The sequence below is a fragment of the Akebia trifoliata genome, chromosome 14, assembly GCF_017979445.1.
Source record: "Akebia trifoliata isolate Shusen 1 chromosome 14, ASM1797944v1, whole genome shotgun sequence".
In the NCBI taxonomy this organism is placed as follows: Eukaryota; Viridiplantae; Streptophyta; class Magnoliopsida; order Ranunculales; family Lardizabalaceae; genus Akebia; species Akebia trifoliata.
The window spans coordinates 30720973-30733424 of record NC_141388.1 but is presented as its reverse complement, the minus strand read 5'-3'; the positions used below and the strand labels follow the sequence as shown (position 1 = coordinate 30733424).

At 35.8% G+C, this 12452-nt stretch overlaps 1 protein-coding gene across 10 annotated transcripts; it reads right to left on the bottom strand.

Annotated features, from left to right (window-relative positions):
- Nucleotides 1–1692: 1692 nt before the first annotated feature.
- Nucleotides 1693–8462, bottom strand: LOC147386747 (uncharacterized). Of its 10 annotated transcripts, XM_086423079.1 has the most exons (11): nucleotides 7951–8458; nucleotides 7345–7572; nucleotides 6680–6781; nucleotides 4902–4960; nucleotides 4104–4150; nucleotides 3768–3866; nucleotides 3408–3582; nucleotides 3033–3171; nucleotides 2868–2940; nucleotides 2139–2259; nucleotides 1693–2012 (listed from the first exon to the last, which is right to left on the bottom strand). In XM_086423079.1, the coding sequence occupies exons 3-8, from the start codon at nucleotides 6715–6717 to the stop codon at nucleotides 3074–3076; spliced, it is 516 nt and encodes a 171-aa protein (XP_086279205.1). In that variant the 5' UTR covers nucleotides 6718–6781; nucleotides 7345–7572; nucleotides 7951–8458; the 3' UTR covers nucleotides 1693–2012; nucleotides 2139–2259; nucleotides 2868–2940; nucleotides 3033–3073. The 10 variants fall into 10 exon arrangements, 5 of the variants coding, with proteins under 5 accessions (XP_086279205.1, XP_086279203.1, XP_086279207.1 ...); XM_086423077.1 differs by having other exon boundaries at nucleotides 4902–6781; nucleotides 7951–8457; XM_086423081.1 differs by lacking the exons at nucleotides 4104–4150; nucleotides 4902–4960 and having other exon boundaries at nucleotides 7951–8457.
- Between the last annotated feature and the right edge of the window lie 3990 nt (nucleotides 8463–12452).

The following is a 12452-nucleotide window of genomic DNA, read 5'->3' as shown; positions in this document are numbered from 1 at the left end:
ACCTAGTCTTGACCTACTATGGGCATTCTAAGTTATTTATGAGAGTATTTTGGATATTTTGGAAAGGAGTCACACTAATTTAGGACTACAGTTTTGATTAGCCCAATGAGTTTGAGTAACCTTAGCTTATTGCCTTTGATGTATAATATGATGACATGAGAATGCATGTGGAATATTCTAGATGCAAGAGTTATGGAGCCTAATGTGGTGTTTGAAGAGTGTAAGAATGCACTCCATATTGCTAATAGTTGAGGTTTTATTGTTTGCTTAGGATGGAGAGTGACATCTCATGGGGAGAAACACCCTTTTTTTATTCTAGCACTATGAATGATGATGATGCTCACTAAATGGATGTCGAGTGGTTTTAGGGCAAGTTCTCCATGAATGGGGAGTGTCCCACCTTGCCATATTGCCTTTTTCAATGCTTAATGGATGTGTATAAATGTTTTAACTACATAGTGGATGCAGATGGCTCACATGGAGCTTATTAGGGACTTAGCATGGTGAGGATCACCTCATTAAGAGGGTGTACTCTCTACCCATGAATTGCCCTTGAGGAAGCTTAAACTACATGAAATTTGAAATGATGATGTCCTAACTACATGATGATTCTAACTATGTGATAATTGTGTGGTGGATGAAAAAATGCTCACAAAGAGCTTTTATGGACTTACATCATGGGGTCCACCTCATGAAGAGGGTATACTACTTAGTCAATTTTTGCCATTATATGTTCTTTGCTATATTATTGTTGAGATGCTCCAAACTACATGGAGACTACTATGACCTCTATCACATGCTTGGGTTCTATTTGTTCTAGTGGTTTACATCTATCCTTTACCCAAATTTCACGTGGAGGTTTAATTCCAAATAAGATTGACCAAGCTACATAGATAAGATGGGGGTTTAAGGTTTTAATGCAAAAATCAAAATAGAGTGAAGGAGGCAGAAGTGGAGAAAGGGAAATGCAAGGTAAAGTTAAAAATAAAAAATAGAGGAACCCACTTTGATATTCTTCCTCTTCTCTTCCTTGAGTCTCTAATGGAGGTCTTCTGGTCTTAGAATGAAATGAGGATGAATGTGTGCTTGAGAGATGATTTGGACAGAGCTTTGGGGCTTAGAAGGCTCTTGATGAGAGAAATGGACAAAATTTTGAGGTTAGAAAACTTGGTTCATCAAGCTTTGAGAGTTCTTGCTATTTACGAACTTCTAATGGTCAAAAACTTTTGAATTAATCAATTACTATAAAACAAATTATGTTTGACCTTGATTACCTCTAACATAGAGTCCTTGATGATAATTTACAGCTTAGTCTTACTAATCATGATGATCAAATATTAACGTGGTAAATAGATTTCAAGTTTCTAGAGAATTCTTTGAGGGTAGGATAATCCACGACTACAACAAAAAAAATGTAAATTAGGAACCGTTATACACCATTCCTTATCAAATCCGAAACGGTTCACAGACCATCTCTAATCGAGGCGTCGTTTATGAAGTTAGACGGCTGGAAGCCGTTCTAGATCTCAGAATTTGGAACGGCCAACAACCGTTCCAAATCTGACACACTACCAATAAAATTGTACATATCTTAGACATCGATTTAAAAACCAATGTCTATGCAACTGATGTCCTAAATCTAAAACTTCAGGCATCGGTTACAAATCGATATCTAAACTTTTTAAAAAAAAATTAGTTTTTAAATTTTTTTTTTTCTATGCACATATTACCCACGGCCAAAATAGACCCAAATGGAATTTACATACCATTTTGTTTTCATAGCCATTGTGAACATACAATCTGATTTTTCTTCTACAGGATGTGATTGTGATCCCTTAACCCAAATGTCGAGAACTGACACTAACATCAATAGGGAAGCAGATTACAATTCAGAAACAATTTTTATACTAAAAGAAATCTTCAAATCGAACGCCATCTGCACCTAACATTCAAATGAAATCTTCAAATCCTACTTTCAGGGCATCTTCAAGTGCAGAGATTCCAGCTTGTATCTGCAAAGAAGGAAATGTATGACTAGATATGGAGAAACATAGCAGAAATATATAGCAAAGTCTAATTGTTAATTATTACGACGGTGTTAGTAAAGACAGTTCTATCTATGGATACATAAATAGTACCTGATTAATCTTGCAATAACAACACGCTACATTGTAACTTGCGACAGCAGACTCATTTGGATCTGGTTTTGATCCCAAAATTGATTCAAACTTCAATAATGCTTCTTCATACTTGCCATCCCTTGTATTAATCAACAGAGGAAAACCAGATTAGAAGCCCAAGACAAATGTTGTATAGATGTCATCTGAGTCAGTCTCCCTCTTCAAAGGGAAGAGTGCAATAGATTGCAACCCCACCAAAGTGAGTACATATTTGCAGATTCAAAAACTAGAAATATCATGAAGAGAAAAGCATCTCAAGAAATTTTTGGTTTGATATATTATCTGGTTTAAAGTTTTGTGTCACTCTTGAATGTTTTCGTTGAAACTCTGCTTTTTTGACATACAAGATTCAACAATCATCCAGTGACTGTAATCATAGATTACTACCAAGGAATGAATGCAAAAGAAGCTACAATTGCAACAAGTATAAGGGTTTAAGAGTTGGTTGTCCAGAGGGATAATTTTGAGGTTATTGGCCTAGAAGTCCTTGATTAAGAAACATGTGTGTCATATTAAAGACATGTAAAGGGTTCTCAAACAAACAAACAAAAACGTCCACAGAAGCCATATCAAAAATGTTAAAGCATGTAAAATATTGCAGGTTGGGAGTTGGGAAATCAATTCATGAGAGGGAAATCACCAACCAGATTCAGTTTTAGATCTCAGAGACGGATCAAATAAGATTACCTGCAATTGAGGCAGATCATCACCAATGTTCTCATCCAAATCATTATTAGTTATCTTGATCAAGAAGGGAATCCTGCAATTATAAATTAAGAAAATTGAAGAAAGAAGATGTTAATAAACCGACTGGCTGGGGAAAAAAGTGAAACCAGAAACTATAAAACGTACAAGGACATTTGTAATTGGTGCAATTTCAGAAAGAAGAGCATCTACAGATATTGCAGTTGAAATGCTAGGAGGTGCTGACGATGAGCTTGCAGCATCAGCACTCGCGGTACGAAGACCAGTGACGATCTCATACAACAGACTAATACAACAGAGAGTAACTCTATATTAGTTCAAATGGTTAAGATATCATAACAGATATTATATCATAAAACATGCTACTATCGCATTACGTTTAGTACTGTTCCTCTTTTAGATATTAAAAATCCAAAAAAAAATTCACTTTAATAGAAAGTGGATCACTTCATAAAGACGCATTATCAGTACTAAGATTTTCAAGGACCCTAGATGATTTGATGGAAATTAACTTATCCATACCAGCACCAACCTTCAGGTTCCCCAAATCATAATATTTCTCAAGCTTACTCGAAAGTGAAGAAGAAAATTGGGGCGGGTGAAGGACATTGTAGAAGAAAATGGAGACTGAATCATAATAAAATTGTGGCCTTGAGGAGTTGTGATCACCATCAAATTTAATAATATTTTTATCTCCCTGCACAAAGTTCAAAGATCAGAAATGAACTGTCACGTTCTTCACATAAATCCAATAAAACCTATACGAATTAATTACACACTATGTACTCTTAATATGTGTTTAGCGCAATGCTGTATAGAGTATTTATTGGCAAATGTTAACCAATGTACGCAATGCATCATTTGAAATGAATAATATAATACCGCATAAGACTTGAAGATGAGATCAGAGTGGTGCGGTTGAATGAATATATCCTCAGAAGCATGTCCAAATAAAGCTGGAATAAAAGTTCTGGGTGCAACCTGCAGGTTTGACAGATCATTGACATAGTGTAAATGGTGTTGTGTTAAATGTTAAACTATAAGCAGGGAATGGAGCAAAAAGAGCACCACCAATCTTTGGTCTAGAAATGTGGAAATCAAATAAATTGATATGAATCAAGCTGGGAAGGGAGTGGAATTGATGAGGTCCATGTCCAACGGGACCTAATACAAATTGAAAACCAAATAATATGTTGGGGAAGGCACTGAATGAAGTACCATAACAAGTTCTTGAACAATGAAGGGGGAGAGCATCGAAAAAACGACTGCATTCGACAATCAGCATAAACAACAATTGTTAGCCATTGTTTTTCTGGAGTTATAAGTATAAAAAAAAAAAAAATCTTTTTAATAGGTAACAACTGCAAAATCCGTCAATTTTTCCCCCCAAATTTTCAATAACAGAAAAGATGACTCTTTTGGCAGGGCCAAAACAAGTGAGGGTCTTTCTGCCTTGAGAATTATCAAAATTACTATGGGCCCTATGTATAAATATCAATTACACCAATGTAAATCAGTCACAAGTAGGGTTTTGATGTGTGATCAACAATCATTTTGATTGTTTTCCACATTTTAATAGATGAACTTGTGCAACGCTGTCAACTTATTCTTTTTCACCAATAGGTACATGTGGTTTGCTAGGATAAATGTAAGAGGGTAGGTGTTGAAGGCCCTTGAAAGGCTCATGAAATCTCCAAGGAATGGTAGTAGAGCAGGCCACTAGTTTGTTAATGGTTAGGAAACGAGAAATTTGAATGACAAATTGTGAAAAGCGAATACACTTCCCTTAAAGAATGACAAATCCATAGATGGGGTGGGCTCACAAATATATACAATCCATAAAGAAATGATCGAAGGTTAGCACATTGATCCAAAAATAGGATGGTTACGAACCCCCAAGCGGCTCAATTTTGGATCAGGGGATATCTCAAAGGTAGGATCTATCACATAGAGAGGACTTGGCCCATCATAAACAGAAATACTAAATAAATAAAACACAAGGATGAGGTTGAGTACATGAAAAGCAATTACTGTCTGTAGAAAAGCCACAACATTGGTAGTTGCCTTCACCCAAACTGGACCCGAGACAATATTGAGGAGATATGATGATGTTGTGGATCCATAAGCACATCAGTAAACCAAATATGTAATTCATACAATCACAAGTGACTAATACAAGCACAAGCCATGTATGGTTCAACTAAAAGAATCAGCCCACCCTTTTGACAGGACTTTAGTAAGCAAAGCCACTTATTCAGGACATTCACTTATAAGACATGCATAGAGAAATGTACATAGTTTATCGGATGGTTATAGCTAACACATACTACAACAAGAAAAACAAAATCTGGCAAATCACTTAAATAAACAGTGGCACTTGTTTGGAAGATTTTGAAAGACACAATCCTTATCAGTAGAAGTAGACGAAATTGCTCTCACAAAAATATTTTGCACCTCTGTTAAATGTAGTAGATTGTGTGTTGAAAATTCCAATGTAATCTCCCTAGGATACAATAATCCAGTTACAAATAATATAATTCTAATGGGATAGAGAAGCAAAATGTTGCCTTGTTTCGTTTTACCACTCTACATTTTGAAGAAAAACACACACGCAAATGCACTACGTGAAAACTAGAAAATTTGACAGGAAAATTTGACGGGTCAAAGCCCACGAATTTTAGAAATAGAATTTTGATGGCCTAGGGCCGTCAAATTTTTTATATTCTCCAGATTTGACGGTTTAGAGCCATCAAATTTCTTCAATCATCCATTAATTTGATGGTTTCAACCCGTCAGAAATAAAATAATAAATAAATTCGACAATGAAAAAATTGATGGAAAAAAAAACCTTGGTCTGTCGAATTTTATGAAATTTGACAGGGACTGTCAAATATAGGCTTCTTCACATTGTGATGCATTTTTATATTGAGCCCATTTCATATTTTTATAGACTGGGAAACAAATGCATTGGTCAAACGGCCATATTAATTCAAATGACATGTATGTCCATTTTGATAAAAACAGATGTAATAAGAATAGCATGAAACAAGGGCACAATAATTCAAATGATGGAAGGGACTAAGATAAGTAAGAACCAAGTAGCTGAGGTTTCACCTTGATCAAAAGAAACCTTTATGCATCACTTGTCTCGTGGACTGGGTAGGTTTGGTTGAGCGTGGTGCTGGTGTTGGCAGCTGTGCCACCAAAGTATCTATAACAAAATTCTATCTAGTTCTAACCTCTTGAGAGCATTAGATGGAAGTTTATGAAAACGAATATAGAAAAATAAGAAGAAAATTTTGTGTTTAAGGTCTTCCTCATCAATTAGGTAGTCATTTGGTGTTGCATTAAAATGCAAGATGATGAATCTCAACCAAACACAGACCACCAATATCAAAACAAATATATGCATTTGGGAACAAATAGAAGATTCCTTGGCATATCCATTGGCTTGCAATCACTCAAACCTGTGATCCAATGGTTTCTAAATGAGCAACTAACTACCAACCCAGCATTTGGGATTTTGATTTTATTCAGTCATTTAAGAGTGATTCCAAATTAAGCGACTACAGTAGTGGATAATGTTTAATTTGTTGTCTCTATTCAAGTTTTATTTTAGCCATTAAATGATTAGATTGTACTAATCCTTCCTACCCTTAATTCCACAGGTGAAGATGTATGAGAGAAGAGCCAAGAATGTGGAGGATATAAGGTGTATGATCAATGCCGAAGAAGTGGGGCTGTTAGATCGGTTAGAATTGATCAACGAAATTGGAAGGCTAGGATTGGGGTACCTGTTTGAGAAGGACAACAAGAGAGTGCTGGATGTCATAGCTAACGAGAACAACAATGATGAAACCTAGGAGAGTCTCCATGGCATAGCACTCCGCTTTCGGCTGCTTAGACAATATGGGTATGAGATATCCCAAGGAATTAGTCCTTGTCCCTCAAATTTCAATCATCAAGTTAAGTTGATGTAAATTTAAGACTAAGCAGAGCCAATGATTGAGCCGAAAATTAGTCAAATTGGTCACTTTTAACAAGAATTCACAACTATAAAATATTTATAACCAATTATGAAATATTTATAAAAGACTTTACTTCCACAAATATTAATAAACATAACTAAAATGTCAAATAATTATTATTATTATTTTGCTAATTTAACTATTGTGCTAAAAGAAAGGCATTAAGTAGGAGTGCATTCTTAAAAAATAAAGTACCTTGGATTGATGCATTTTGAAAACTATGCTTATTAATATTGTAGAGGAATATTAAATTTTATTCTATATTTTGTGAAAATCATGTAACATCTCGATAATTCATTATCATCATCTAATAATAAAATTACATTTTTATGAGTGACAGATGTTTTTAATTGCTTCAAGGACGAGATGGTTTCAAAGCAAGTCTTTGTGAAGATATTAGAGGAATGTTGAGTTTATATGAAGCATCTTACCTTGCTTTAGAAGGAGAAAATATCTTAGATGAGGCCAATAATTTTACAAGTAGACATCTAGAGTCTAGAGAATATCAGGGGAGCCATAGTCCCAAGCGTTGCCAACCACTTCTTGGAGCTTCCCTTGCATTGGAGGATGCTGAGATTAGAGGCAAAGATGGTACATTGAACTGTGCAAGATCAAAGATTATCTCTGCCTACCCCCCCTACAAGCCGTGAACTGCAAACCTGAATTCAAACGGAACGAACCAAACAAACCAGTTAACATAGGTCTAATACATGAGTACATCTTAGTAAGAAGTCTACTGGATTCCTAATTTCCTTATTAAATCAAATCCTAATTGTTCAAGTTTCATAGAATTTCTTGATTCCTAGATGACTCAGATGATAACTCAATTTAATTCAAGGTTGTTGAGTTTGAATATTTAGTTCAACTCAGATTACTTCAACAGAATTAAAAAAAAAAAAAAATTTAACAGAATTAAAAAACAATCATCAATTTAGATCTAAAAGTACACCATAACTCAAATTAAACAAGAAAAACCTAAAAATCTCAATCGAAGAAACAATGAGAGAGAGAGAGAGAGAGAGAGAGAGAGATCTTACGCATCTCTTCGGGAGTTGAGAAGTGCCTTCGAACTGTAGGTTTTCCCTTGAATTTCCCCCTTCCCAATGTCGAGCAAGAAAGATTTGAACTCCGGTTCTGAAATCGATCGAAAGAAAGAAGAGATTATTTTTTTTTTGAACAATCTTTCTTCCACACTGAGAATTTGGAATCTTAAGATTTTGGAGAAATCCAAGATGAGATTGTCGCGCGAAGTGATGCAGCAAGCATGAGAGGTCGACCGAGGGAGAGACTGAGAGAGCAACTGAGAGAGAGACTGAGAGGTCGATCGCGGGAGCGATTGAGCGAGAGAGCTGAGATCGAGAGGTCAATCGAGGGAGCAACTGAGAGAGAGATGAGATCGAGAGATTGATCGAGGGAGAGACTGAGAGAACAACTGAGAGGTCGATCAAGGGAGCGATTGTGTGTGTGTGAGAGAGAGAGAGAGAGATGAGATCGATGGAGCGGCTGTGAGAGAGAGACGGGGAGAGTGGTTCGTTCCCATAAATATGCGATGTTTAAAACATGATTAAAACGGTTTTAATAAGTAAAACGGTTTAAACCCGTTTTTAATTAAAAACGGATAAAATCCGTTTCATAGTTTATTTCCTGATTCACTATTTTCTTGTAGTGCACATCCTTGAGATGAATGATAATCTCATGGAAATCCTTCTCAACGGCATGGAGTTCTCCATTATTTAAGGGGTTTAAGGGTCAATTACCTTCTCAAAAGCTCAACTAATTGGGATTTGGAAGGTAATTGCTCCTTAAGATATTTCTAGAGAAGCTTTTGGACTCAAAATGGTTGCAGGCCTTGGAAGATCCAATTAACTAAAAGAAAGTATTGGTTTGAGAGCATGGGATTATTCAAAAAACAAGGGGCAACTGAGAGAACTCCTTAATAAGGCTGGGAGGTTTGAAGGGTGCAAGGGATTTGGTGGAGGGTAAAGGTGTAAAAACACCATAATAAAATATTCTTTAGGGATTTGGGGCTCTAAAACAAGCCAAGTGGCAAGTGATCCAAGAGGAGCATGTGAGAAGGGTGTCAAGTGGTTGTGGGGTCCAAAATTGTAACCAAACCCATTGGGTCCATGCATAAGACAAGGACCTCTGCAAATTTGCACTGATCCTCGCCTAGGGACATCCTAGACAAAATTTAGCTTGGTCTTTGCCTAGGGCTAGAACCAAGCAAAACTTGTCTAGGTCCGTGCCTAGGTCTTAGGCATGGACCTAATTTGTGTTTTATTTCAAACTCTTAAAATTTTTCTCTGGATCTTCGATTCTCTTATCCTTTTGGGAATTTAGGTTTCTACTATCATTTGCAGGGTTCTGGGAAGCTTTTGGGACTACCCATATAATTTTGGGTGTGTTGGCAATCGATTCCATCTTGAGAATCCGATTTCTACAGGGTGTCTACACATACATTCCCTAGAGAAAGATTGATAGTTTCTACACTAAGTGGCAAATGATGCATGAGGACAAGAAGGAGTTTTGGAAAACAACATTGCATTGAAAGTGAGTTAAGATATCCAAAAGTACCAAAAAAATTATAAGGGTGGATTATTTTTTCCAACTTTGAATCGAATTGGCATTATTCATTGCTGTTGACATTAATAATGTCTTCCAAAGAGGCCATTGTTGGCATTGCCTTTGGTACCGTATTCCAAATTTTTATTACCAACACAACTAGATGCAAATCACTTAGTATCGGTTACACTCCGTTGATTACAAAAAAAAAACAAGCAAAGATAAGAAGGAAGAAAGGATTGCATTCCTTTTTCATTATCATCATCTTCTTCTTTTTTATTGATCAGCCAAAGTCCATGATAATAATGACATCACCCTTCTTTGTCATCATATATCAAACAAATACTTCGTCATCATCATCATCATCTTTTTTCTTCTTTTATTAATTGCACTTCATAAATATGGCTATGATGCATATATCAAGATACTAGTGGTGCAACTTGGCCTGGTTCAAACCATGAACCGAATGAAACTGATGGCTTTGAGTTGGTTTTGTTCAGTTTAGAAAAAGTTGTGGTTTAAATTTGGATTAAGAAAATGGAGAACCAATCAATTTGGTTCGGTTCTCCATTAAAGGCTTGTATAGAACCAAACCAAACTGAGAATTGAACTCTCATGTAACATATATATATATATATGCGTGTGCGTGTGCGTGTGCGTGTGCGTGTGTGTGTGTGTGTGTGTGTGTGTGATCATGTGAAAATTTAAAAATTCGACAGAAAAAATTGACAGGCCAAGGCCCACGAATTTCAGAAATTGAATTTTGACGATCTAGGACCGTCAAAATTCTTTATGTTCCCAGATTTGACGGGTTAGAGCTGTCAAATTTCTCCCATCCTTCATTAATTTGACAGTTTCAACTAGTCGAAAAAAAAAATTTGACAATGAAAAATTCGACCCCGTGGTCCGTCGAATTTTATGAATTTTGACGACTTAGGACTGTCAAATTTGAGCTTTTTTCACATTGTGTGTGTGTGTGGATAGGTTAATGATTTATTATATGAAATTTTATAATTTTTATTATTTTTTTAATTGAAAATATTTTATTTCCAAGCAAGTTTATAGAATATTGGCAACCCATAGAACCAGATCGAACCAAACCCACCTTAGTTCGGTTTGATTCTATTGACATTTCGGCTTGGTTCTTATTTTGTGGATTCAACCTTTGTTGGTTTGGTTCCAATTTATCCCCAAACAACTAAGCTGCACCCCTAAAGGCAAGGGTGAAGCCAGATTTCACCCATGTGGGGGCAACTTAGAGTGAAGAATATTTTGTGGGGGCAACTAAAAGTGAATTTTTTTTGTGGGGGCAATAGTGACAGATTGTTTTATCCACCCCTAATATCTATCCCAATAGCTCATTAATCTATAGATTTTAAAAATTCTTGTGAGGACACTTGCCCCCATTGTAAATCCGCCCATGCCTAAAGGATGGTATGGCACTAATCATCATATCAACAAAAGAATAAGAGTCATATTAGGATGAAGGTGATTGCAAAGACTCATTCCATGATGTTCAATAAGAGTCCTAGTTGACATTACCTTTGGCACCCTATTTCAAATTTTTATTACCAACAAAACTAGTTGCAGAGCACGTAGTATCAATTACACTCTGTTGATTAAAAAAAAAAAAAACAAGCAATGATAAGAAGGAAGAAAGGATTGCATTCATTTTTCATTATCATCATTTTCTTTTTTTTTTTCTTGATCGACCAAAGTCATAACATTGACATCACCCTTCTTCAACATGATCATCTTTTTTCTTCTTTTATTAGTTGCACTTCATAAGTATGGCTGCAATGCATATATCAAGATACTAGGAGTGCAACTCGGCCCGGTTCAAACCAAGAATCGAACCGAATTGATAGCTTTGGGTTAGTTTTGTTCAGTTTAGAACAAGTTGTGATTCAGGTCTAGGTTAAAATAAATGGAGAACCAATCAATTTCGTTTGATTTTCCATTCAAGGCTTGTATAGAACCAAACCAAATCGAAAATTGAACTCTCATGTAATATATATATTGTGTGTGTGTGTGTGTGTGTGTGGATAGGTTAATGATTTATTATATGAAATTTTATGTTTGTTATCATTTTTTTTTTTTTTTTTGAGTTGAAAATATTTTATTTTCAAGCAAGTTCATAGAATATTGTCCACCTTCGTTAGGTTTGGTTCCAATTTATCCCCAAACCGAACTAAGTTGCACCCCTAAAGGCAAGGGTGGAGCTAGGATTTCGTCCATGTGGGGGCAACTTAGAGTATTAAAAAATTTGTGGGGGCAACCTAGGGTGAAAACAATATTTTTTGGGGGCAACTAAAAGTGCATTTTTTTTGTGAGGGCAATAGTGGCCGATTGTTTTATCCACCCCTAATATCTGTCCCAATAGCTCATTAATCTATAGATCTTAAAAATTCTTGTGGGAACACTTGCCCCCATTATAAATCCACCCATGCCTAAAGGATGCTACAGCACTAATTGTCATAACAACAAAAGAGCAATAATCTTAGTAGGATGAAGGTGATTACAAAGACTCATTCCATGATGTTCAAACACTAGAGAATAAGAGTCCTAGTTCGCATTACCTTTGGCACCCTATTTCAAATTTTTATTACCAACACAACTAGTTGCAGATCACTTAGTATCAGTTACACTCCGTTGATTAAAAAACAAAAACAAGCAAAGATAGGATGGAAGAAAGGATTGCATTCCTTTTTCATTATCAGCATCTTCTTCTTTTTCTTGATCGGCCAAAGTCCATGATAGCAACGACATCACCTTTCTTCGTCATCGCATCTCAAAAAAATACTTCGTCATCATCATCTTTTTTCTTCTTTTATTAATTGCACTTCATAAGTATGGTTGCGATGCATGTATCAGGATACTAGGAGTGCAACTTGCCCCAGTTCAAACCAAGAATTAAACCAAATTGATAGTTTTGGGTTAGTTTTGTTCAGCTTAGAATAAGTTGTGGTTCAGATCT